At 38.0% G+C, this 27,340-nt stretch overlaps 2 protein-coding genes across 5 annotated transcripts in view; one reads left to right on the forward strand and one right to left on the reverse strand.

The window, feature by feature from the left end:
• Positions 1–821: 821 nt before the first annotated feature.
• On the forward strand, positions 822–22,382 carry ccdc24 (coiled-coil domain containing 24). The gene is made up of 9 exons (XM_058395100.1): positions 822–876; positions 1,114–1,286; positions 8,100–8,257; positions 14,659–14,784; positions 15,236–15,340; positions 17,113–17,167; positions 18,869–18,926; positions 20,510–20,621; positions 20,779–22,382. The coding sequence occupies exons 2-9, from the start codon at positions 1,134–1,136 to the stop codon at positions 21,269–21,271; spliced, it is 1,260 nt and encodes a 419-aa protein (XP_058251083.1). The 5' UTR covers positions 822–876; positions 1,114–1,133; the 3' UTR covers positions 21,272–22,382.
• slc6a9 (solute carrier family 6 member 9) overlaps positions 21,434–27,340 on the reverse strand; it is a 45,848-nt gene continuing 39,941 nt past the window's right edge. For all 4 annotated transcript variants that reach the window (XM_058395097.1, XM_058395099.1, XM_058395098.1 and 1 more), the window contains one exon: positions 21,434–26,747. In XM_058395097.1, the coding sequence (XP_058251080.1) occupies positions 26,529–26,747 (219 nt within the window). In that variant the 3' untranslated portion in view covers positions 21,434–26,528. The remainder of the gene's footprint in view (positions 26,748–27,340) is intronic.

Raw genomic sequence — 27,340 nt, forward strand, 5'->3', positions numbered from 1 at the left:
ATAATAATAATGTGTATGAATCTGGGACAGGATTTATGCGCAGATTTGTGCATACTCTATGTACAGCTGTATGAATAAAGAGATATGCTTATGTATTTACATAGTACTTGAGAAAAAGGCAGTAATTAGAGATGGAGAATGAATTACAGAAATTAATTACAGAACACAGGTACTAATTCCTGTGTTAGCTGTTCAAGCTGCAAATGGCGGGGGAAGGGGAGCCTGTTTTTGTGCCTAGATGTTCTAGTGCACCGAGATCTGTAGCGTCTTCCTGAAGGGAGAAGTGCAAACAGGTGGTGGTCGGGGTGAGAGGGGTCTGTGATGCCTGCTTCTTCACTCTAGTGTTGAACAAGTCCTGAAGGTTGGGCAGGTGTACACCAATGTTCCATCCTGCTGTCCTAACAGCCATTGATTGATTAATTGATTGATTGATTGATTGAATTTTCTTTCACTAGATCATTGGGGGGAAATCATCATTAAAATCTGATATTCCAGATGGTTTATGTCTTGAAATTGTGTTTTGTGTTTTCCAGGGTGACTTTTACATTAGTAATAGCCCTAATGCTTTTATTGACCATATTAGTTATCATGCTTTTAGAAATCTAAACACTAATTGCCATAGTGAAATTATATATGGATATACGTTTGAACATCAGGTAATTTAAAAATATAAATATCAAAACTCCTGAATATTCCGAGATTGTGCATAACTACAACGAGGATAAAGTATAAAATCGGTGTGTGTGTGTGTGTGTGTGTGTGTGTGCGCACTTTTCCATGTAATTTCACTAGTTCTCGTTGGTAGCGGTAATCTCGCGATAGTTTGTTCCTAGCAACGCACTGTTTACATGGTGCAGGAAGCGGAGAGGAAATTGGGTAAGAATCGATCTAAAACTAAAGCACGTATTTAAAAGTGTTGTTACAAATGCTGAAAACAAAGTTTTAACCAGATGTATTCATGTTTTTTTTTCAGGCTTATGTGTGATCTCTTTATATAAATAACTTGCAGTAATTGTTGTATCTTGTATAGTTCTTGTAAACTTTCAACTTTCTGAACAGCTTAGTTTTCACTGATTCATTTTCTTGCCATTATTATTATATATTGTACTACAGAGGTTACAGAATGATGTTAAATGAATGATGCCGGTGGCTTAATGGAGCCTTTCCAGAATCAGCAGAGTGTATGGAGCCTGATAAAGGAGTGTGTGCCAGACTCAGAGCTTCCTGAGATAAGGGCTATACTCGGGGATGCACTCATAGACATGTACACAGAAATCTACTCTGAGGTGAGCCAGACTCAGCTTACACTTACACTAAATCACAAGAGAAAATTACACAACACCAGCACCCCCCCCAAAAAAACCACTGCATGTTCTCAGCTGCGTTTTTTTCCCCCAACTAAAAGTCTTTGAAGAAAGTATTGCCTGTAAATGTGTCACACATGAATTAGTATGTCTCTGTGAATGTTGGCATTTCTCAGAGTGGGTGAACTCTAGCCAAACTAAACCTACTAAAGTTTTCTTGTATTGAACTTAAGAAGCTATTCTTTTTCTGTCGCATAAAGTTTGTGGTTTAGACACAAATCTAGTGAGCCCGTCAGTTTCATGTGAACTTGTCGCTGCACCAAAAAAAGAAGAAGAAATAAATGCTCTAGCAAAAGCAGAACGTTTCAGCAGCAAACCCCTGGATGTGAACGTTAAAATTCATGACTGTCTGCAGTCACTCAAAGAATATTCCACGAATATGTGTTTAAGAGAGAGAGAGAGAGAGGAGAGAGAGAGAGAGAGAGAGAGAGAGAGAGAGAGAGAGAGTGTGTGTGTGTGTGTTCACAATGTTAGTAAAACTCAAAAACCACTCAAAAAATAAGAACCTGCAAACCTTCAAGAAAATCAAACCCACGTATCAGCCCAAGTGCCTTTTAAAATAATTTCAATAGTTAACAATTTCATTTAGTTACTATTTAATGTAAATTGGTTTATCTATGAGTCACAACAACCAATAATCCCAACGAAACAGGGAATAACCAGTACTCTCACTAAAACGGGGAACAACCAGTATTCCCGACGAAGTGGGGAACAACAAATACTCCTTCCAAAACAGGGAACAACCAGTACTCCCAACAAAACAGGGAACAATCAGTACTCCCAACAAAACAGGGAACAACCAGTACTCCCAACAAAACACGGAACAACCAGTACTCCCAACAAAACACAGAACAACCAATACTCCCAACAAAACAGGGAACAACCAGTACTCCCAACAAAACACGGAACAACCAGTACTCCCAACAAAACACAGAACAACCAATACTCCCAACAAAACACAGAACAACCAATACTCCCAACAAAACACAGAACAACCAATACTCCCAACAAAACACAGAACAACCAATACTCCCAACAAAACACAGAACAACCAGTACTCCCAACAAAACACAGAACAACCAATACTCCCAACAAAACACAGAACAACCAATACTCCCAACAAAACGCGGAACAACCAATACTCCCAACAAAACGCGGAACAACCAGTACTCCCAACAAAACACGGAACAACCAGTACTCCCAACAAAACACGGAACAACCAGTACTCCCAACAAAACACAGAACAACCAATACTCCCAACAAAACACAGAACAACCAATACTCCCAACAAAACACAGAACAACCAGTACTCCCAACAAAACAAAAGTTAAAAGTTTAGCTTAGTTTATTTACTGTTAATTTCTTTGTAAACAGCATTTTGAATAATGAATAAGAATACATTTGAATAGTGATTAAGAAAGTAATCTCATGTTTTCATCTCATGTCTCATGTTCAATCTCATTTCATAACACATGAATTGTATTTCATAGGAACCTTTTAATCACTACAGTTAATATGCCATGCATGCAACAGGGAACATTGCTTAAATAAATTACCTCTTATGCACACCTTGTGGTTGAAGTTCAAGTTCAATCACCTGCCATGATTGTCACTGAGAAGATGCATGAATCTACACACTGGGTTAGAAATAAATCAGCCCCAGTCTCTACTTCAAACCATTCTGTCAAATAGACCACTACTAGTAATCGGTTAACATTTGTTAGATATTTGTTGAAACTTATTATTTCCATTTTTTTTCCTTCACTGAGAAGGAAGTTTGTTTTGCAAGCAATTAATGCCAGGCTCTGCTTGATCATTTTAGATGCTTGCACAAGGTGAAATAATGAATGATAAGATCTTACTTTGTCATGTTGTTGTTTAACAGTCTCTAAGATAATACCATCTTTGTCTGTGTTAGCATCTGTTGCTTTGAATCCGCACAGAAAATGTGTGGTGAAATATTGTGAAAAAACAACAGAGAAATGAAATTGAAGCAAGATTACATATTAGACATGTATCAGACACAAGTCACCAGCCTTTTTGAATATCTTGAAACTGACAAAGGTAATAAATAAATTTACTGAAAATTGACTAATGAAACCAGGCATTGCTGTTGAACTGTAGTTCAACAGAAGTATTTAACAAAACAAACTAATGAAAGTGGCCTGGACAAAAATGATGGCACCCATAGCTTAATATTTTGTTGCAAAACCTTTTGAGGCAGTCACTGCAATCAAGCGATTTCTGTAACTCCCAATGAGACAGGTATTTTGGCGCACTCCTCATGAGCTTGAGCTTCAGGTTTGAAGGGTGCTTTCTCCAGCCTGCATGTTTCAGCTCTTTTCACAGATGTTCTATAGGATTTAGATCAGGGCTCATAGAAGGCCACTTCAGAATGGTCCAATGTTTTGTTTTTAGCCATTCTTGGGTGTTTTTAGCTGTGTATTTTGGGTCATTATCCTGTTGGAGGACCCATGATCTGTGACTGAGTCCAAGCTTTCTGACACATTTGGCTTCAGAATGTCTTAGTCTTGAGATTTCATTGTACCCTGCACAGATTCAAATAAATAAAGCTATATATATTTTGATTATGTACTGCATGAATGAATGAACCGAATGCGCCTACACTGCTGTTAGCTCTCTGTAATCTTTGATTCAATTTGGCTTGTGAATTCTTACAAATCTGTGATCAGGAGACAATCCAAAGTCAGCAGTCGTTGTCTGAAAAAGATCAAATTCTAAACTCAATTCATAAATAGTTTTACACTAATATTTGTTGTTGTTTTGACAGGTGTTCACTTCCTTTTGCTGGTTGTAGTTTGTACTTAACATATACAGTGTTTACTATTTACATCATTGTGTTTTCTTTACCTGAATTTGAACCTGAGAATGGTTCTTAAATTGTGCTTTGTGGCCATGTACAGGAAGATTTAATTTAGACTTAGATTTTATGACCAGATTAATGTTTTTTAGTTGTTCTGGTGTCAGAGTAGCATATGCTATAACTGGGAAATAATTTCCATTACTATGTCAATTCAAACCATGAAATCATGTCATTTTTATCACATACTAATGGATTGTAGTTGTCTAATTTTGGAGATTTATCTGCATTGTCTTTTGCCACTGCTGGTGATTGTACCGTAACACTAACATGTACAAGGTTTTAAGGTTGTATTGTGTATATGTGTCTGTGCATGTGGATCTTTGTGTGTTAACATGCATAGATGAAATTCTAGGATAGTTAATAAACAATTGTCTAGTTAATATTGGCAGCAGTTTCAGGTTCACATGGGAATTAGCAAGCGATATTCAATTCAATTCCATTCCATTCCATTCCATTCCATTCCATTCAATTCAATTCAATTCAATTCAATTCAATTCAATTCAATTCAATTCAATTCAATTCAATTCAATTTATTTTGTATAGTGCCTTTTACAATGAACATTGTCTCAAAAGAAGAAAACAGAGAAAGGGGAGGGGGAAATGAAAAATAATAATAATAAATAAAAAATAACTAACTAACTAGAAATAAGAATAAATTATTAAATTCTATAATTAGACTATTTTATCCCTAATGAGCAAGCCTGTGGCAACGGTGGCAAGGAAAAACTCCCTGGGATGGAAAGGAAGAAACCTTGAGAGGAACCAGGCTCAGAAGGGAACCCATCCTCATTTGGGTGACACTAAACAGTAAATAATGTAACTGTAGCTGATTAATGTCCTTTCTACAACAGCAATCAATGACCCATGAGGAACTATTAGGTCATTGTAGTTTCTAAGGTCATTATAAACACTCTTTGCTGTCACGGGCTGACAGATGAAATGGCATATCTGTGATGGTGTGAAAGTCCCCAAGTGGCTCTGTCCATGGCTGTCTCCTGGTCCACACAGATCCATCCACAGCATCAGTGGGCACCATCAAGCGGCGAGACTCCGACCAGGGGTAGGGCAGCGGTCGCACTGGAAACTGGCAAACACTGGGAGCTCAGGAGTGGGGTGTATAGCTCGACAGAGAAGGTAGAGAGAGAAAGAGAAAGATATTAAGTTTCTGATCATGTGATGCTTAAAAACAATGTAGAATTATGTGTAAAGTGCAGGCAGGGACTCCGGCAAGACTAGCTATGACAGCATAACTAAAAGGGAGAGCCAGAAGGTCACAGACATGAAGGCTTCCCGGGACATAAAGCATCCAACCACTTCACAGTTAGCAAACCTGAGCAACTTGTGAGGGTGGTAAGATGACAGCATCCAACACATCCCAGTACACCAAACACTCTATGCCCATGAACCTTCCAGATCTGCTCCTTTACCTAAGAATACTATACATTAAAAGCTTCACTAAACAAATGTGTCTTCAGCCTAGACTTAAACGTTTTAAACAATATGTTTCTCAGAAGTCTGTATAAGGCTGGTGACTTGTGTCTGATACATGTCTAATATGTAATCTTGCTTCAATTTCATTTCTCTGTTGTTTTTTCACAATATTTCACCACACATTTTCTGTGCGGATTCAAAGCAACAAATGCTAACACAGACAAAGATGGTATTATCTTAGAGACTGTTAAACAACAGCATGACAAAGTAAGATCTTATCATTCATTATTTCACCTTGTGCAAGCATCTAAAATGATCAAGCAGAGCCTGGCATTAATTGCCAGCAGAGCAAACTATTCTATTCAAACTGGTCTATTTGACAGGTCTATCCCTCCATCCATCCATTGTCTATACCCACTTTATTCCTAATTAGGGTCATGGGGGTCTGCTGGAGCCTATCCCAGCACACATTGTGCAAAAGGCAGGGGTACACCCTGGACAGGTTGCCAGTCCATCACAGGGGTGATTGAACTTGAATTCCCTGTTGCATCTACAGCATATCTGTAGTGATTACAATTCATGTCTCATAAAATATGAGATTACTTTCTTGATCACTGATCATTCAAAATGCTGTTCAAGAAGAATCTAATTAAATAAAGCTATTTCATTTTGTTTGATTGTACAAGCTAAATTTGTGCAATCAAACAAAAGAACATATGGCAGAATCATTGGTTTTATGTTTGGCTAATGGTAATGCAGCTTTTCTGTGTATAAATCAATTGAAATCATTTGAGACGTATCACAAATGGTGCCACCAGGTTGCATTTCATTGAGTGTCTTCCTAAATGTATGCATAATACGTTAATTCCTGTAATGAGACAATGTGCTTTTAGACTTGACCATAATAATGCCAAATCTTTTGATAATTTTGCTCTCCCATTTAATACTGTGAACCAGCTGTCACTGTTGGTTATTTGTTTGTTGGGGTGCTTACAGTTGAAAAAAGATATTTACATACACTTCAGAAAAAAACACAAAAACTTTTTTTTCTTTACTGTCAAACATTAAATCAGAGTAAACTTTTTCTGTTTTAGATCAATAAATATTAACATATTTTTTGCATTTGTTAAATGTCAGAATCGAGCGAGGGAGAATTTTTATGTATTTTTTTTTATCACTTTCATCAAAGTCAGAAGTATACATACACTAAGTTTATTGTGTATTTAAACAAAAAGATGATTCCATTCTGAGCTTAAGAAGCTTCTGATAGGTTAATTGATTCCATTTGAGTTAATTGGTGGCACACCTGTGGATGCATATAAAGGCACACCTCAAACACAGAGCCTCTTTCTTTGACATCATGGGAAAATCAAGAGAAATCAACCAAGACATCAGGAAAAGAATTGTGGACCTCCACAAGTGTGGCTCATCCTTAGGTGCAATTTCCAGATGCCTGAAGGTCCCACGTTCATCCGTTCAGACAATAATATGCAAGTATAAAAAACATGGGAATGTACAACCATCATACCGCTCAGGAAGGAGACGGATTCTGAGTCCCAGAGAGGAATGTTTTTTGGTGCGAAATGTGCGAATCAACCAGAGGACAACAGCAAAAGACCTTGTGAAGATGCTGGCTGAAACTGGTCAGACAGTGTCATTATCCATAGTAAAACGAGTCCTGTACCACCATGAGCTGAACGGTTACTCTGGGAGGAGAAAGCCATTACTTCAAAACCACCATAAAAAAGCCAGACTACAGTTTGCAACTGCACATGGGGACAAAAATCTTAATTTCTGGAGACATGTCCTGTGGTCTGACGAAACAAAAATTGAACTGTTAGGCCATAATGATAAACTGTATATTTGGAGGAAAAAGGGCGAAGCTTTGAAGCCTCAGAACACCATCCCAACTGTGAAGTATGGGGTTGGTAGTGTAATGTTGTGGGGCTGCTTTGCTGCAGAAGGGACTGGTGCACTTCACAAATTAGATGGCATCATGAGAAAAGAAAACTATGTGGATATATTGAAGCAACATCTGAAGACATCAGCCAGGAAGTTAAAGCTTGGGCACAAATGGGTCTTCCAAATGGACAATGACCCCAAGCATACCTCCAAATTAGTTACAAAGTGGCTTAAGGACAACAAAGTCAAGGTATTGGAGTGGCCATCACAAAGCCCTGATCTCAATCCCATAGAAAATTTGTGGACGGCACTGAAAAAAAGTTTTTGTGTTTTTTTTCTGAAGTGTATGTAAATATCTGGTTTCAACTGTATCTGTGTGTATAGTTGTGTGTGTCATTCATCAAATAAGAGTGATAACATCGTTATTAAGTTGAACTTTTACCTGTCATAAAACTGTCAAAACAGTTTGATGGATACTGCCTTCTATTCTCTCTCTCTCTCATGTTGGCCCACTATAGGTTCAGCTGTGGGAGCAGATGTGGCATGAAGTGCATGATGGGAAATCCCAGATGCCTCATTCCTCTCTTGCTGACCCTCCAGCTGTTAAAGAGCTGCTGCGTTCAGAGCTCCAGCTGCTGCTGCTAAGTTTGAGACAGGAAGCTACAACACTGGGCAGGTGAGCAACAATTCCCCACTGAATCATAACAGCTAACACAAAGCCACACTGTTTGACTAAAAAGCCAAACACAGCAAAGGAAAGGCTCTCCACAACAACGATTATAATGATCAGAAGTCCTGTGATGTTCATAATCAGTAGAAGGAACACAGAAGAAATGATACGCGATAATATCCATAATAATTGCAAAGAACAAAGGTTATGATGCACGATGATATCTATAATAATTGTAAAGAACAAAGGAATCATCATACGGCAACTTCACAGTCTTAAACACACTCCGTGACAGAAATATGCATTAACAATCACACGACCTTTGTTCTTTGCAATAATTATGGCTATTATTGTGTATCATTTCCGAGGAGTTAAACTACAAAGCAAACTGCAAATATTGCAAGCTGAAGTCATGCAAGGCTTTCTTGAAATAATAAAATAATAATTAAGTCATTTTCTCAGCTCTTTTGTTTTTTCCCCCCACCACCAAAAAGCTTGTAGACTACATCGGCCACAAGGTGTGATCAAGTACGTGAATTATATACAGAGTTAATTCCCACCTCACTCCCAGTTTACCCAGGATAAGGATCTAGATCTATTGCCACAAAGGCAGGATAAAAGCATTATTGAAGATAAATGAATGACTAAACAAATGAATAGTGCATACTGGTTTCTCACAGTTGAAAAGCTGCCAGTGTTTTCTTCAGGCTCCCAGGTGGTGGTACGCTTGAAAACAGAACAGCTTTGAAATCCGTATGAAAACCAGACCAGCAGTGCTTCATCAACTTTCTGAGCTAAAATGTTCAAAAGTTAGCAAAAAGAAAAAATGAATACCTTGGTTTGATTTTCCACTCTTGAAATTCTGATGGTATAATATTACAGTCATGCCCCCTTGTATTTTTTTATATCATACAAAAATATAATAAATAAATATAAATTATATAATAAACTTCCCACCTTTGTGTGTAAGATATGTAGTATATTTTATGTTATTTAATTTAATTTTATTGTATTTATTTTATTTGTTTTCTATAGAAGGTGATACTTTCAGATACTTTTATAGGATGTCGTAATAATGTTCACATCCTGTCTAGAGAGTGTGGGAGACTAAAAAAATATCTAATTATAATTTTATATTCAGCCTTTGAAACAATTCCTTACATTTTTTGTTGCAAAAGTAAAAAAAACCTTATTGCTAGTCAGTTGTGCTCAATAGGCACTTCTGCTAGTTAAAAGGGAAAATCATCTGGTCAGCAGACGTCCATAACTCCTAATCTAAAAGGGTAAATTTGAAAAAATTCTCATGGCACTAAAACTAAACTAAAAACAGGAACTAATACATCCCACAGTGTAACAAAGAATCAATTTAAATTGGTGTCTGAGATAACAGAGGGAGTAGAAGCCAGCAAAATTTACAAGTCCTTTCATGTGAATGAATCAGTCTTTGCACTATAATCCAGGCTTCATTTCTCCTTTCAGCTCTCAGTTGGTCTTTTGGCTCACTGTCCTCACAAATAAATGTGCTGATAAATGTGCTGAGACTTCACTGCTCTCTGAGGTATGGGTAAGGGTCAGGACCCCAATTTGTCAAATGTGGACAAAGCTCCAAAAGAACGAACGCTGGGTTTTAAATCATGTATTTGTTGGAGCCAGTAGAAACCAGAACGGAGCAGAGACAGAATTTAACCCAGGCTTTAAGTGTGAAGGCAAGTTTAAACAGAATAAACCTCAGTTATGCTGCTACTAATTGTTTAACAAAGCATTTCTTTAGCATTGTTCACTCCTTGTTTGCTTTTTAAATTTATTGCATGTTATGATAACATTTCAATTTGTTGCCTGGTTACACCCATTGTAGAGGATGCCATGTTGCAAAATAGCGGGCCTTTGGGTGGGCTCGCTTTTCAGCGCAACAATGCATCCGGATGACCGTTTAACTCTTTCTAAAAGAAGTTATTTACAGGTACTACTAGAACAGAAGGAGTGATCGTATCCAAGTAGTGAAAGGATGGTGGAAAGAATGCTGTGTCTGCCAAAGCGCTTCCTTCTAAATAGCAGTTTTATGTGTTAGTCCTATAGAAATTTTTCTGAAACATTGATGTCAAACGTCACCTTACCTCACTTCACTTTTGCATTGTAGCTTCAAACCGACGCTTAAAATGTAGTCGCCTGGTTTTCCAGACGTAGCTAATGCCTAATTGTAGGTTAAAAGGTTTTTTCAATGTAGAAAATCAACCAACTGTAATTTGGTTCACTCGCGGCTTAATCTGTATCCGGAAAAGTGTTCATTAAATCTTTGTTTGGTGAGCTACACCTCATTGTTGGAAGCAGGTGCACAGCAAACAGTGAGGCACTTAAATCAGAGAGGGCACTTCGGATGTTTACAAAGAGTTTTAAAGCGTAATTTGTGATCTCTTTCGTGTGCTGACGAAATAAATCGCCCAAGTCGACACTAGCAGATGGCGACCATGCGATGGCCTCACTGTTTTTCAGTCCTGTTTGTTTTATTTGTAATGCCTGGTCTCTCACTTTCTCTCTGCTTGCTTGTATAATCAAGTCTCTCACTGTAAGTCAACTGCTTTCAGGTGGAGTGTGGATCTGTGCCCACTAGTTTGCTCCAGGCTTGTGTTCTTTTTCCCAGCACAGAACAGGAAACCTTTGACTTGGTGCCACTCTAGTGAGGGCGGGCTCATCTATTAAAAAGAGCCTGATTTACAGGAGCTGACTGACAGCATTTTTTTCCCTCTTTCTCTCCCTGGGTTTCACCAGCTTCCCTCCCCTCTTGTGTGGTCAGCCTCCGCTCATTGTGTGTGTGATTTGTTATGGGTGAAGGCAGTGGAGCTGCACCTGTCCCTTTACACTGAATGCCCATTGATGGAGCGCCTTAACGTGGCCGTGTGAACTGCAAACGGCATAGGCCCTCAAAGCTCCCTAAATCTCCACAGGAAAGCAGAATAGCAAGTGCAGCAAGCCTTTAAAGCCTGTGTGCATGTTATATTTTATTTTGTAACGGAGGCAGCCTTTTCAGCCTAAAGGAAACCAACGAGTCCTTATTTAATGCGGATGCACAACTTTCATGAACAAAGCAAAAAAAAAAAAAAAGCATTTACTATTTGATGTCTGTGCCATCTTTTTTTTAAAACGGGCATTAGGAATCCTCTCACTGGGAGCAGCTCTGTACGATTCTCCAATCTTTGCCTGTGATCTGTGCACAATGTAGACTCTGTTCTCATCCTCACACAAACACACAGTAGGAGAGGCTGGGATGCTGGCTAATGCTTGTGGCCTCTTTCTGTAAAATACTATCTTACAATACTAATGTGCTGGACATTCTGTTTACCTTAAGATCCAAATTTGTTAACTTTATCCAGTTGTCATACAATTTAAACAACATAAGTTCACTTTCTTTACTGGACAGCAGTTCTATATAATACATGAGACTCATAATCCTACACAAACATTTATTACAGGCCGGTCTTATGAGCTTTTCTGTGTTCATCATTATATTTGACCTTGTAAATTGATGTAGATCAATTATGTCAGAGACACATAATTGTGATGCCTATCTATCTATCTATCTATCTATCTATCTATCTATCTATCTATCTATCTATCTATCTATCTATCTATCTATCTATCTATCTATCTATCTATCTATCTATCTATCTATGCCACGCCACATAAAATCAAGCCATACAATTTCCATAGACAAACATATCAGCTGAATGGATCATCCTGAAGCGATCAATTTAAATGCCAGTTTTGCTATTAAGCATTTAGTGAAATTTCTGCCCTGCTAGATCTGGCCCGGTTTATCTGAAGTGCTATTAATGTGAAATGTAAACGTTAAGGACCAAAACAACTATCCTCTGTTATAAAACTCACTAGAGAGATTAAAACTCCCTCTCAACATCAGCTGAAGAACTGTACAGCAGGAGCTTCATGATATAGCTTTTCATGTCTTGTGGGGCAACTCTATATTGATACATATGGTTTTGAAAAGGGAAATTCTTAAAGCTCATATGTCAGATGTTCAGGTGTCGACGTACTTTTGGGGTATAGAATTTAACCATCTTGACGATGCCATGGTGTTAAATATGTCATAATTAAACCTATGTCTGATGTACTATATATACACTTTGCATGTTGGACTTTCAAATACACATAAAATATGCAAAAGAAACGCATATTGATTTAAGATTCATATACACTATTTTCATTATTGTATAATAATCATTATTATTCATTATTAATAGCAATATTGAGTAAATAATGGTTATTATTTACCCAAAATACTGCTTCAAAAAATCACCAACTGCTAGAATAAGCACATTTAAACCTCTTATATCTCACTGTATTTTTCTAATGAAACCATCTTTTTCAAACATTTTGTAAACTTTACCTCACGGTTTCTGCAAGGCTTTGGTGCACAGTTGCTGCTTTTTCTGTAGGTCTTGATAAGTCTGAGATTTCTCAACAGCCTTGAGGATGTTTTGTCAGAAACATGGTTTAGTAACTGGTCACATTACTGTTGAGCAGGTTTTCATGTCAATATTACTACTAAGTGCTATATTCTGCTGTCACCCCAAGACAGTTGTCAGTCTATTTTGTTAATCTGTATTCATCACCTTCATGCTACTATGTCATATCACACGCACAAGGATTTACAAATCAGTAGTCATGACTTTCTAGAGTCTGGTTCCTCTCAAGGTTTCTTTGTCTCATGTAGTATCCCAGGTTTTTTTCCTTATTTCTTTTTCCTTATTCTGAATTTATAAATTTCTGTAAATCTGCTTTACGATACTGTCCATTTTTAAAAGCACTATACAAAGCATACAAATTGAATTAAACCGATTTGAACTGAATTGAGAGTATGTCCATTTGGAGTATGTCATTACACAGTCCTATCCTGACAAAACTACGTCTCTATCAATTGCCATGAAGGGCTTACATTTCCTCAGAAGCAATGTAAAGGTAAACAGCTTATTGAGGGTTCTGTGACCAAGTTTCTTAATGAGAAGGTACTGTAGTGCCTCACACATGCCCAAACACACAGCCTCCTGCTTTCTGATCATCATACACGCATGCACATCCACACTCCTCTTTTAGTTCAGCTGGGTTTATTTCATGGCTTTGAAACTGGCTAGGGATAAAAGACATGCCCCTGCTGCCCAGTTCCAAATCCAACTACTTAGTCTCTGTTTTTCTCTCTGTCTCTCTTTCTCACTGGAACACAGACAAAAAAGGGGGGGGGGAAGGAAAGGAACCTCTTTATCTTTTTTCTTCCTGTCTGTGAGTCAGTTCAGCATAGGGAGTTAAAGATTACAGCACAGAGCTTCAGAAAACAGGGCAGATTAAAGGAGTGTTCACACTGAGGACTGAATTTTGGAGACATGCATAAACTGCAGATGCACCAAATATGCTGAACATTATGGACACCAGTCACCACAGGTGACTGTAACAGGCCAGGTTATTGTGTATGTCAAAATTTGACTGTAGGCTTCTAAACTGCTTAAAATATGACTTTTAATTCACACTTTAAGATAATACTAATATATATTTATAATAATATATGTATAAATATTTTGGACATTTTTAGATCCAATGTGAGTATCCTCTTAGTAAATTACCCATTGTTTCAGACCAGAGAGCAGACCTGAAAAACTGGAAATGTATACCAAACAGCCTTAACATCAAATCCACCTGCCTAGTATTGTGTAGGTCTTCGTTGTGCTACCAGAACAGCTCTGACCTGTCCAGGCATGGACTTCACAAGACATTTGAAGGTGTTCTCTGGTATCTGATATCAAGGCGTTAGCAGCAGATCCTTTAAGTCCTGTAAGCTGTGATGTGTGGCCTCCCTGGATCAGACTTGTTTGTCTGCACATCAGACCAGACAGGCTAGCCTTCACTCCCCTCACACATCAATAAGCCATGGATACCTCACAAGACCAGCTGTTTTGGATATGCTCTGAGCCAGTTGTCTAGCCATCACAATTTGGTTCTTTGTCAAATTTGCTCAGATCCTTAGTCCAATTTTTTCCTGCTTCCAACTCATCAATGTGGAGAACTGACAGTTCTCTTGCTATATATATAATATATCCCACCTCCTGCCAGGTGCCATTGAACAAGATAATCATTTCTACTTTCTACCTGTCACTGGTTTTATTAAATAAAACTTTCTCTATTGTTGAGACATTTACATTTAAGGCATTTGCCAGATGCTATTATCCAAAGCGACGTAAGTGCTTTGAAGTCTCTATCAAGGAAAATATCGATTCTCTTGACATGAATAATGGTTACACAGATTATTATTATTTTAAAAATTCTGTTACTGTGTGTGTCCACTGTTCACTGTTTAGTCTCCTGAACTAGTTCTTTTTGAAGATCCTTGTCCTCTGTTTGTGCAGAGATGAAGCTGAAGTCATGTCCCGGTACAGTCCCAGGGTGGTGAGTTATGCACTCAGTACAGAGAGACAGCGAAGTCCAGACAACTTTGAATGTACAACACCAACTAGTAGGCCTGAGTCCAGAAGGTTAGTGTTGTGCATGTATTGTACAATTTCATAAATTTTACAACAGTGATTACATCACTGAATGAATGAGTAATGTGTTACTTTACATTTGACCTTGACGTAATCAGAAGATGCAGGTCTCCAGTAGTCCAGTATGATTTGTGTCAAGGTGATCTCTGGCTCATGCAGGGGGAATCCTAATTCATACAATCCAGTAATGGCACATGTTTAATAGAAACTGTGAATAATGAGACTTTAAATAATTAAGTATAATAAAAATACATAAACAAACAGCATGAACATGGGAGTTTCAGTACAGTAGTCTATGAAACAATGTATTTTTTAGTTCGTTGAACATAGCTTTTGGTAGACCTTTGACTATGCTGAGTTCAACTACATATATGTTTTAGTGGCAGCTGAATTATTGAATTTATGTTGTAGGTTTAGTATTTTTTACTTTTTTTTTTATCAGGTCAAGCTCAAGGCTCTCGTCTCACTCCAGCATTGAAGAGGAAATTCAAGCTCTGCGGCACAAACTGAACATCACTCACATAGACGAAGTTGTGTCCCATCTAAGGTGTGTCAAAATGATCTAAATAATTCAACAGGCTGCCGAAGTACTGGCATTATTTTAATCAGAGGGTCAAGTGCTCAGTCACAACTCCATACATTTTAAATTACATACTAATGAAATGCTAATTGCCTCTTTTGAGTGACCACCAATTAAATACATGGTTTGACAGATGTAAGCCCATGTTCAACTGATTTGCTTGATTAATCATGAGGCTGCATGCTCACTGCCTCATTTATCTCCATTATTTAGCCATTATTACATTTAATGGTCAGAAATGGAAACTGCAGCAAGTGCAAATAAATAAGCTGGTTTTCTCTACCTTATGCTTGGTTGGATAGGATAGTTAAAATATTAATAGTTAAATATGCTAAGATCTTGTTCCGTAGCAAATTCTGCAAACAAATTTCTGTTTTCTGACTATTTTTGGGGTCACAAGACATTAGCCTACAATCATAAGTCATTTCTCCTTTTTCACAAAGAAAATACAAACCTTGTGTGGAAATCATGTGGAGACAAAGGTTTACATTTTACAGTACTGCACAGATCTTTGTGACATCGTTGTAATGTAGTTTATCAAAAACAAAGCTAGAATTTAGTTTCCAACCAAATCCTTGTTGTCCAGGTCCAGGCTCACAGTGCTTGTGTTATTAAGCCTAAAAGCACTTAAGCTTTTATGGTACAAGCAGAGCTGGTACAAAAGGTCACACTTCTTGTAGCACTATAATGCTACATTATGCGAATTAATATTACAATCACACCATGACTACTTTGAAGATCCGTACCCATGCATGTATATGATTTTAAAAACCTTAAGCCAGAATTGTATTTAGAAACACAGAAATCTCTTAGTGTGGCCTCCCACTGTATTCTATTTTGATCCAGTGAGGTAAATGTTGTGGAATGAACGTCCTTCCACTGAGATTTCTTCAGCTGCCCTGTGAATATACAGCAGACATGTGTGCAGATGTGCTATTTAAAGACTAAGCACTCTCCTCTGTTCACCCTCTCCTCTGTTTCTCCTTTAGTGGCACTCCCTGTCTAGACTCCTGCCATCTACTGTACATCAGATAGTTCAGCTGGACTTGAACTCTGAGAGCTCTTGTTAGCAGTTAATAATGATCAGCAATTATGAGCCTTTTAATCGGAAGCAAGGACGGTGCCTCGTTGATATCAACAGAATGAAGTCATGCGTTTAAGTGTAGTGAAAACTGCACTATTTTCTGCGCACAAGTCAAGGGAGAGGGTAGTGTAGAGTGGAGAGGAAGTGGGCCAGTTCAGTCCACCAGAACAGAAACCCCCTTTGTGAGCAAATGAATAGCAGACCCAGGCATATGTAAGATTCCCGAGTCCTTAAAAAAGGAAGCAAATTAAGAGCCTACAGTGTTTATGTAACAGGGAAAGAGTAGCTCCTTATTTCACTTCTTTCCTGCTTCTAAAAAAAAAAAAAAAAAGGGCTTTGAGTCTTTAGATTTTGGCTTTGCAGTAAGGTGTTCCAGAGTCTAAACTAGACAGAAACCTAATGCATCTCAGAGTAAAGGAAAATTGGAGTAAGGAATGCACAATAATGAGACAGATGCATTAAAAAGTCAAATAGAAACAAGATGAAGGTAAACTATTGGTTTAAATTCAATGACTTTGAAAATACTGAATGTTAAACCTTTAAACATGTTCTTCTCCATCTCTACAAGTAATAAAGTTTTCATTTGTATCCCTATATCATCCAAGTATATCATCTTTTTTTTAACTGATTGTTTGTTTGTTTGATTGATTGACAGGTCAGTTCTTACAGAGGAGTGTGAAGTTCTGAAAAATGATGTTCAATTGCTGCAGGTAGGATTCCCGTTGTTGTTTATTAAATGTCTCTATTGATGAAAAATGGAAAGAATGGAGCAATGCTCGACTATCTATCAGTCTTTGTTAGACCTGATGCTGTATTTTAGGTTGGAAGAACTTGATGCCACTGCAGCTGAAGACATATGGTTTCATTAATGTGGATGTCTGAGTAAAGGTCATTGCCCTGTCATATCAGCTCTGACTACAGTAGCCAGTTGTATTAGTGTAAGATGAGCTCAGGCTAGTTTCAAAAGTCCAGGTCAGACAGTATTTTTCTTCATGCTTCTCGATTGAGTGCTGCATTGCACACTCTTGAAATTTTAATGGACAAGCTTAAAAGGATAGTCATGTGTGCCTGGTTTAGGTCTATCTTGACAGACCATTACCAGTTTGTGAGGAAATAGATTATTCAGAGGCTAAAAATGCAGTATGGTGTCCCACAAGGCTCTGTTCTAGAACCTTGTCATTATTATTATTTTTTTCTATGAAAATAGCCATGACTGAAACTGCGATTGTAGCTAACAAAGGAAAGTGATATAATTGAAGCTTTCTGTAAGGAACTGTTTAACAATTATTAAACATGAGGGTGTTGATGCTTTGTCAATAGGTAGGTTTTCTGTTATGGGAAAGTCTTCTGCCAAGGGAAAGCGAGAAAAAAGAGACTGTGAGGGAACTATTGTTTATTGCTATAATGTAAGTAATAATCCCACAGGCCTGCCATGATATTAATTAAGTGTCATTGATTAATAAATAAAAAAATGATGAAAAAACATCTCATTACAGCACCCTGTAACGGATTATTATCTTATAACAAAACACCTTGTACTGTTTGATTTCTTCTACTTATTACAGCCCTGAATGGTTGTAGAAGTATAACTCATCCCACGCAGCTCTCATAACCCTAACCGCAAAAATGCTGTCTTTTCATGATTTGTGATCATCATCATTGTTTTCAGAGTTAACAATTAAGTCATAAGTGTATCTCACTGTCTGCCTGGCTGTTTCTTTCTCTTTTTTAGAAACACACACTTTCTCCACTTTGTGTTGGCACAGCACTGAATACAGTCCCAGATGTGCCACTTCTTACTGCTCACAGATGGGAAAACCATATCCTCACACATTCCTAGACATACTTACTGTACTATCAACATAATGCTCACCGTCTCCGTCTCCTCACTACTGTATAAGTATATGATAAAAGACAGCTTTTAAAGAAGTACACTTACTATTACTGAGAAGTTTGGAAAGTATTTAGAGATTTCCTACTTCACTGTCAAATCAACACCTAGTAAGAAAGCTTGATTCTAAAAGTGCGCACTTATTTTATAACATTTTACCCTTTGCACTTCTTAAGGTTGTGTTTTATAAGGCTTTTCAACAAACTGGGCATGCTGACATGGCCATCTGCTTCAGCAACACTCTAGCAGGGGCATTAGCACACACTTAACACAAACATCATAACAGCTGTGTCCTGCCATCTAGGATACTTAGCTGTTGAATCCATGCCTGAGCAATAAGCTCAGAGCACACTGTGATGGGCCTCAGTGTCACGGTCAGCTAATGTGCTAACAAGGGAGCATGTCTTGTGTCAGCTAAAGCAGTGTTGTAACAAGGCTGCTTGAAGTCCAATCATTTTTTGGGATGGCCAGGGAGTTGTGGTCTGGTACATTTGATTTTGTGTGTGTGTGTGTGTTTTAGGAGAGTGTAGAGTTGGAATATTTGAAGCAAAGCGGCTTCATGGAGCCCACTCTTACAGGTTAGTAGGCAGGTGAAACTATAATCAATCACCTGTTATTTTGACTGTATTCATTTATTCATTCATTCATTTTCAGTAGCAATTTTATTCTGGCTAATCAGGGTAACAGGTGAGTATTAGGTGAGAATACACACTGGATCAGACACCAGTCCATAGATTTACATGCATGACTTTTGGGAGTTGGAAGGAAACTCCCATGCTCATGTGTCTTATGCTTTTATCCAAAGTAGATTACAGTCGAGACAAGATGCAAGATTTAAGAGTTATCTTGCTCAAGGATTTAAAATGGGATTTGATCTCACAGCTACAATCAGTTACCACTGTTTGTATGCGGACATGGATTAGCTACACATAATTGCCCATAGGTGTGAATGAGTGTCAGATAGACTCTGGATCAAGCTTCACCCTGATCAAGTGGTTACTTAGAGATGGGTGGATGGATGGACAGATTGATGAGTGGATAAATGGATGGATGGACGGACGGACAGATGGATGGATAGGTGGATGGATGAATGGATGGATGATAGATATATTCAGCTGCTCATTTTGTCTGTAATTTTGCCTTCACTTTCAACAGGAAGCACAATAAAAGACATTGCCTGAGACAGCTCAGGAATTTAATCATGGATGAAGTTGATCAGATGGAGGTTTTGAGTTAGTTTCTAGACAGAATGTATACATTATTTTTTATACTCCCAAATACTCAAATATTAAAAAAACTTTAAAAAGATGCAGTATGTAGTGCTCTGATTTACATCTTGGTCAAAAGGCTTTTTTTTTTTTTTGCTATTAATGCGCACAAGAAAAGTCACAAGTGACTGCAAACACAGATGAAATAAAGATAAAGGAGCTAAACAGGATTTAGTTGCATTTTGAAGTAAAACAGTGGCTAAATGAAACTTGAGAATCTTAAGCCTTCAAATGGCTTTTAAGCCTAAAAATATAACATATCTAGAGATGTTGTCTTCTTAGTGAACCCTTTTTTTGGAATTAATTTTAATTTTCCAGTTACCCAGTTTAATTATCCAATTATCCCTGTGTTAAATGAATATATGGCTACCCTGAACTGTGGTTAACCAGATATGTAAAAAACAAAACAAAAAAAAACGAACACAAATTACGGATTTATTCACTAAGACAATGTACATTTACCATCTTATAATTACTTCTGAGAGTATGTCACATGGGAGAGTAGTGTGAGAACTCTTTGAAGGACATTTTAGACCATGTTCTTAACCATATCCAGATGTGCAAGCACAAGCTGCTGAACTGGGTTTCACTACCATCTAGTGGTTTAGAGATGAAAGTAGATGCAGTTTTACTGTTCTGTCACGCTCTGAATTGATCAGTGACCTGCAGAGAACAACTACACTTGATTTGAGTGTACCTTTTTCCAGAACCGTCTAGCTGCTCCAAACTGCTAATTCTAGCAACATATGCCGGTTCTAATTATTTGCTTTATTATAAAAAGCACTAAAGCAAAAAATATTTGTAAATGAAGAAGTTTGTAGGTTGAAGAAACATCAGTATTTCTGAGACTGCAGGTCATTTATGTCACGTTCCTGATGCTTATTTCTTCACAGAGCTGAAAAAGGAACGCAGACTTATCCAGCAAGACTTGGAAGCCTTGAATTTGATGAAAGAATCCACATGCGCACGTGGCCTGAAGTCTGATGTTTCTCAGATTGACAGCAGGTCTGGTTGAAAATTTTGCCACATAGCTGATTTTGTTTCTTACCATTTCAACTATTCTATATTTTTTATTATAAAACCGCATGATCCTTTTTCTGTCTGGATTACGATAGTGACAAAGTCAATACTTCCATCAACGCTGCATTTTTAATTTTTTTAGGGAAATGAAGTTGACAGGTTTGGCAGGTAACTCGGAGAAGAAGCAGTCACCAGTCTCACCTAGAACAGAGTTTCTTCAACCAAAGCCTCCTCCAGCTGTAGCACCACCACATGAGAACAGAACCAGGCACAGACTTTCTCTCAAGGCTACACAGCTTTCAGGGACATCCCCAAAACATGCACAACTTCAGGGAGTGGATCCGGAGAACGTCCATATTCACTCAGTGCCACGAATGAACTCGGCTGCAGTGGAGAGTTCTTCAAGTGAGTCAGAAATTGCATTTGTAGGATCTGCAAACTGTAGACTTAAATATGGAGCACTGGCTGGGCATTTAGGAGCTGCCCCGATATCACTGGTACCTGCCCCACCTCCTGCAGTGCAGAGAGCCAGCAGCAGGGGGCAGAGGGTGGGCAGACGCCTGGCACATCATCAGACAGGAAACCTGCTCAGTGCTACCAGCTCCATATTCTCCGAGATAAAAGTACTCAAGTGAGACATTATTTACATTAGAAACTTACAAAGCAGTTGTTTAATAAAGACACCATGTTTACACACTTATTTCATTCAATGCAGTTAAACAGCTTCAGTTATTCCACAAAGGACACACAGACATTTGATCTTTAAAATAAACTTTATTTACCATTTGAAATTGAACCATTTAAGATACACAGCTGACATGACTAAGACAATGTTTGATGCAATTTGGCCCTAAGATTCCAAAGACATGGTTAGACATGTTTGATAGAAAGTTCTGAGCTCATTGTGCTTTACTCTGCTTCCCTGCCCTCACAGTAATTTCACCAGGATGTGACCGTAGTCGACAGTACAGTAGAGGACACAGACCTGCATTTTATTTTATTTTTTTTATTCCTCATAAATTTTGAGTAGTATAGATTGGGTAGGGTCGTAAATATATGGTGCTATTGAGTAACATAAAAGTGACATTGTAAAGTGCTGTAACAACATGAAAATACAAGATAATGCAGTCTGTTGCATTATAAGGTGAGCAGAAACAGCTGCATAAAAACAAACAAACCCAAAAAAAATCACAGTTTTAGTTTTTGTCATTGTCCAAATAAGATGTAGTGTGTATTAATACTTGGCAAACCCACAAACTATATTTATAGTGGAAATGAATAACACAGAGATGAGCAGCTCAGATATTCAAACCAGGGGTAAAACATGTCACGGTGTGTTAAAATATCTCTATCGGGAGATTTTGCAGCGACCGTGCAACTTTAGGGCTTGTGACGCTCCGGTTAATTCAGCAAAACAACTGCATGATGTTATGTATTAAATGGACTAATCAGTTCAAAGCTACAGGTTAGTAGGAGTCCATCATCCACTTTTAAACGTTCGTCGAACCTTTGGAAATTTATAGAAACACCTCAGTTTCCAGTCTAACTAATGTTTAAATTCTCACTAGTTTAACATGGTTTGTTGAAGCCAATCAGCATACACATTTTAGTTCAGGTTTAAACATGCCTGATGAATATTAGGCACAAAATAAATCCCTGTGTGTGTAAAGGGGCAGGGAGAACCTGTCAGGCTTAATTATGGTAAAAAAAACAAATATTTTGGCCATATTTTGATTTAGATTTTCTGCCTATATTAAAAATCTTAGGGAAAAAAATCAAAAAATAATTTACCTTTTAATTCTTTCCTGGGCTAGGTCTGCAAAAAAGGTGTTGGGAAAGGTGTTGGTTTACCAAATGCAGTAGTGAAATAGTCTACTTAAAGATGCCTAAAGTGTTATTCTTCACACGATGTACCTCATGTTTTGATCAAGTTGGCTATTATTGCAATAGCAAAATACAGACAGAAGCCTAATCAATTCAGTTTCTAATCAGACAGGGGCAAATTCCCCTGAATGAAATGGTTAAATGCTGGGTTTTTTCTTCATTCTTTGGAGGGGGTAACTGGAAAATTCAAGAAGTCTGCAGTTTTCATAATGGTCTATGGTAAGGGTCTGAATATATAACTATATACATTTTATTTTTATATAGCTTAGACAGTAGTCTAACCTATATATAGAAGACAAAATATCATGTGAAGGGTTTTTCCAGACGGCCCTACACATTTAGTGTTGCTGTATCCCCTGTCAGACCCAGCTGATGATTTATGGTAGGCTCCAAACTCGCCAAACAATAGCTGTTATTAATATTAGCTAGTTGCTGATTAGACTTTGTTTACTTTTCAAATTCCTCTCCTTTGTATCAGTATACTCCAGTCCTAGAGTACACGCTCGAAGCTTTCTCCACTGTTTCATGTTAAAAAAGAACTCTTCTATCAAACACTTCTGTCAAAAGAGTTTGGAATACGCCTCCACTAGGACCTGGGTGTGTATAGAGTCAGAGTTTCCTAAAGGACACTACAGCATGCTTTAGGGAGCGTGTTTCAGGCAGAATGTATTACAGTGTGGTGGAGGAGGAAGAACCATTTAAACCTGCGGTTGTACTGTGCAATCGTTGTAAAAGCAGTGAGTATTCTTTCTTAGTTAAGTAGAAAGAATCGTTCCTCTGTGCTTCAAGTTTCAGTCCAGAGTGTTAGTTTGGCAACATTTTTGATATCAGCTGGTTTAAGGAGCTTGAGATAAAATAAACAGTGTCACTGTATATAGATACAAAAAAAAAATACAACTTTAAGATAACATACAGTTTTAGTACTATAAAAATAAAAGGAAAGCGACTTTCTTAAAAAGGTAAACTCTTTCTGTTAAATGACCACGTTGCTAGCTACATACAGATTTAAAATGACATCAATACTGATATTATTCTGTACTACGTAAAGACTCACTAGTGAAAGATTTTCACGGAGTACACAGAAACACCGGCTAATAAAAAGAACCAAAAACCGAACCAAACGAGCTACAATATGTTCCCCAATCTGATAAAAATCATTTTCAAAAAATACACACCAGTCCAATTATGCAATTATTGTTTTTTTGACAATATTTTACAGTTTTTCACTACAGGACCAGCGTGCATTTGCATCAGACCAAGTCTCGTCATTGCTAGCGCAGACAAGAATTAACTTCTACTCACTAATGATATTTTTCATTTCAGAGGAGGAGGTTCAGAACATCGAGTTAAATGCTAAAACAGACACAGTTTGTGGGCTAAGATTCACCGTACGAACATGTCCTTCATGCATCAACACAGTGCAACATTCATACTGCATGATATAAGTAAATATTACCGCCATTACTGGGAAAGCTTGCATGCGCTAATATACTTTTTTTCATTTCAAGATCATTAGCTAAAACAGTTCAATCATTGCCAGGTGCCAGATGTCTCTCTCCTATCACACAACAGCTACCAATCAAGTGAAGGTGTTTCTCAGCCTCAGATGTCCTGCTCACAGTTTCTGAGGCCATTTCAGAATGATAGAATTTGCAAGCTGTTTCCGTTCACTGGATTTAGTCACAGTCATCTTTTAAAGTTTCTGAAACTATAGAAAGTAAAAGTGGTTGTTCATTTGCGGTGTCACTTCAATGCCTCTTCCTGGAGGCAGTGACAAAAAAAAACAAAAAAACTACCTGACACTTCCTATCCTTGTAATATTGCAATATTGAATCTTGATGATGCTGTGGCTAGAAGTCCATGAGAGCAAAATTGACCAATGCTCTATGGATGAGAGGGATGGCATCAGAGTGACACTAACATGTATGAAGAGCTAGCACTTTTCTTGAAGATGTGGTGGCAGAGCTGCACGTGTCTGATAGGAACACGCTAGTGCTGTGAAAGAGGGAAAACTGACTGGAGGGTAGGATTTAGAAATGTTCAAGCTGAGAGAAAATGAGGTAAGAAAACAAATCCCTGAAAGCTAAAAGAGTTTCAGTTATTCTTCAATTAATTAATTACAAGATCTGGAATATTGTTTGCAGCATGTGTGAATGGCGATGTGCTGTTTTCACTGTAAAGTCAAGTAATGTAAAATCATTGCACTGACCAGGTTTTAGCCTGTGCTTATTATTTCCGTAAAGGATTTGCACTGTGCTGTGCCCAATTGAGCGTCTGATACCTTCCACCCCCAACTACTTGCTTTTTTTTTTCTATTGCTGTGTTAGTTTGTACCTTTTTCTAAACTTCCTGGGGGGAAAAATATAATCCTATAACTCATCAAAAGGTTATTAAACAAAAAGAAAAAACTACCAACAGAATAAAAATGACTTGAATGCCAAATATGACACAGTGATGTACTGTTAAGAGATTTAGAAAGAAAGAAAAAAGAGAGAAGAAATAAAACCCAGAAGTTTCATCAATTGCATCAAGAAATGCACTTATAGCAGCTACATTGCTAGACCTCTGCCTTCCTCTTGCAATGTCTGGCAATATCCCTAACACAAACAAGTGTCCAAGATCCGGTTAACACTGAGAATGTGGGTCAGTGTGACAGTAAAAGTCAGGCCTTGGCGGCTTTGTAAGACTGGAATGACCGTACAATGACAATTCCAGCAAACAGCTCAAGACCCAGAACCATACATCACCTCTTTCGGAAAATAAAACACAAAAATTCAATTCACAAATGAGGAATGGTAAACATTAAAAAACCATTACACATGACCTCTAGCGTCTTCACAAAAATAAACATACAATGATTTAGTAACATACAAAACAATGAAGAATGTCAGTAAAGCTCTATTCTAAGTATTACACAGACTACACAATTCAGTAAAGTCAGTAATGATGACTGATTTCCTTAATCAGAAGTTTATCTCCAGCATTAACTCTCTGTCTCCACCTGACTGCGCTTCTCGTTCTCTATCAGTGTGGTGAGGACAGACTATAAAAAGATGATACTAAAAAAAAAAAAAACATAAACACACACACATAGTCCAGCAATGCCCCTAGGATATAGGAGGTTTGTGCATGTCATACCCTTTTCTTTCTTTCTATTTTTTTTTTTCGGAGGCAACATACCTCAACCCCACGACAATTCTTGTGTGTGTGTGTGTGTGTGTGTGTGTGCACACACTACAGTACTGAGTCTATGGCAACATCACTCCTGCCATCTTTCAAATGATCCACTCACTCACTATGTAAATTTTAAGTCCAAAATGGAAGACTAGTCAGAGCCAAAGAGTCATCTCTTAAGTTAAAAATGTTAGCATGACAACAAGCTGTTGTAAAAAGGTTTAGGGAAAAAAAAGAGCAAATTGTGCACAACCCTGAGAATGGGTTTGGGAACTTTATGTGCTTAGATCGAGGGAGTTTCCTTCAGTAGCTGTTCTAAAAGCTGAAGGCAAAATATCCTTTGTGCTTTGTCTTGTGCATCTCTTTACCCCAAATGACCAAATACGACCATTGATGAAAAGCTACAGGCAGGGGCAGTGGGTAAAAAAATAAAGATTTTATGCGGCTGGGACACAGTTATCGATGGTATCTTCACTATAGTCAAAGAACATTTGGTCTTCAGCTTTTAACCCGACCAGCACTATTACCGCTGTACACACAAGCCGAAACCTACAGCTGCAGCAAAAGTAGTCACATTTCCATCTAAAATTTTACATGGAAGGAGAAAGAAACCAATATATCCCACGCTGCACTATATATACACACTGTAGGGATGCATAAAAGACTTCCTGTGTATGCATATGAACACATTTTTTTTTTGTACTTACAAAAACAGCATTATTAAATTAAAAAGGAAAAAAAAGGGGGTTGGGATGAGAACCGATTCTCTCTAGAGGTTAGGAGTAATAAAGCCCTTACAATATGTAAAGGTTCAGCAGGGGTGGTGTCTCGCGTCTATACGCTGGGTGTCGGGTTGAGCGTAGATCCGTTGCTGCCCTTTATGGTGAGCCCGATCTCTTCCTTCTTCTCCTTCTCCTGATCTTTCTCTTTCTCCTCGTCTTTAAGAGTACGGACCTCCACAGATTCGGGTCCGGTCATGGCGTAGCGGCCCTTGCGGTGCTCTTGCAGCGCTGGACCCCAGCTGGGATGTGGCTTCATCGAGTTCTTCAACCGCTGCAGCAAAGCGGAGAGATCAAAATCAGATAAAGAACTCTTTTCTACGTCATGGTACACGCTTATCATGCCGTGAATGTGGATAGAATTCTTCAGAAACAGCTGAGTAGGCCAAATTGATGGAGCAATTTTAAATGAGCGGCATGCTGATGTAGATAAGTAATAGACTTGTTCATATTAAAGAAACATTCTAGATTAACTGCATTCATGCAACTCTGTTATAAAAAAAAACATATAGCTCAGGGTTCTTGCCCTTTCCTTGTGGAAATATTTTTCCCCTTAAGACTTTTTAACTGTATCATGATTTCTTTCCGTGGGATTTAATGTCTGAAGGCTGCATTCGTGCAGATGCTAGGAGAATAGCTTAAAGCAAAAATTGAATTGACTTGGACAACAGACAAACAGATTTTCAGAATTTACATATTTTTCCCTTCTCAGACTTTCCAGATGTATGCAGGAACTCTATGTATGTAAACTGCTGAGGGTTTAGAGCCTTTTTTTTCTAGCATTGCAACCACTATCACAGTCTGGAGCCTATCCCAGGAACCCTGGGCACCAGGCAGAAATACTGTCTGAATGGGAATCCAGATCAT

Source organism: Hemibagrus wyckioides, linkage group LG07 (genome assembly GCF_019097595.1).
Source record: "Hemibagrus wyckioides isolate EC202008001 linkage group LG07, SWU_Hwy_1.0, whole genome shotgun sequence".
Taxonomy (NCBI): domain Eukaryota; kingdom Metazoa; phylum Chordata; class Actinopteri; order Siluriformes; family Bagridae; genus Hemibagrus; species Hemibagrus wyckioides.

Excerpts from the sequence above, each read along its gene's own strand:
- ccdc24 (XM_058395100.1), top strand. The coding sequence starts at position 1,134 with ATGAATGATGCCGGTGGCTTAATGGAGCCTTTCCAGAATCAGCAGAGT. Across the intron at positions 1,287-8,099 it reads ACACAGAAATCTACTCTGAG|GTTCAGCTGTGGGAGCAGAT; the intron begins GTGAGCCAGACT and ends GGCCCACTATAG. Across the intron at positions 14,785-15,235 it reads AGTAGGCCTGAGTCCAGAAG|GTCAAGCTCAAGGCTCTCGT; the intron begins GTTAGTGTTGTG and ends TTTTTTTATCAG.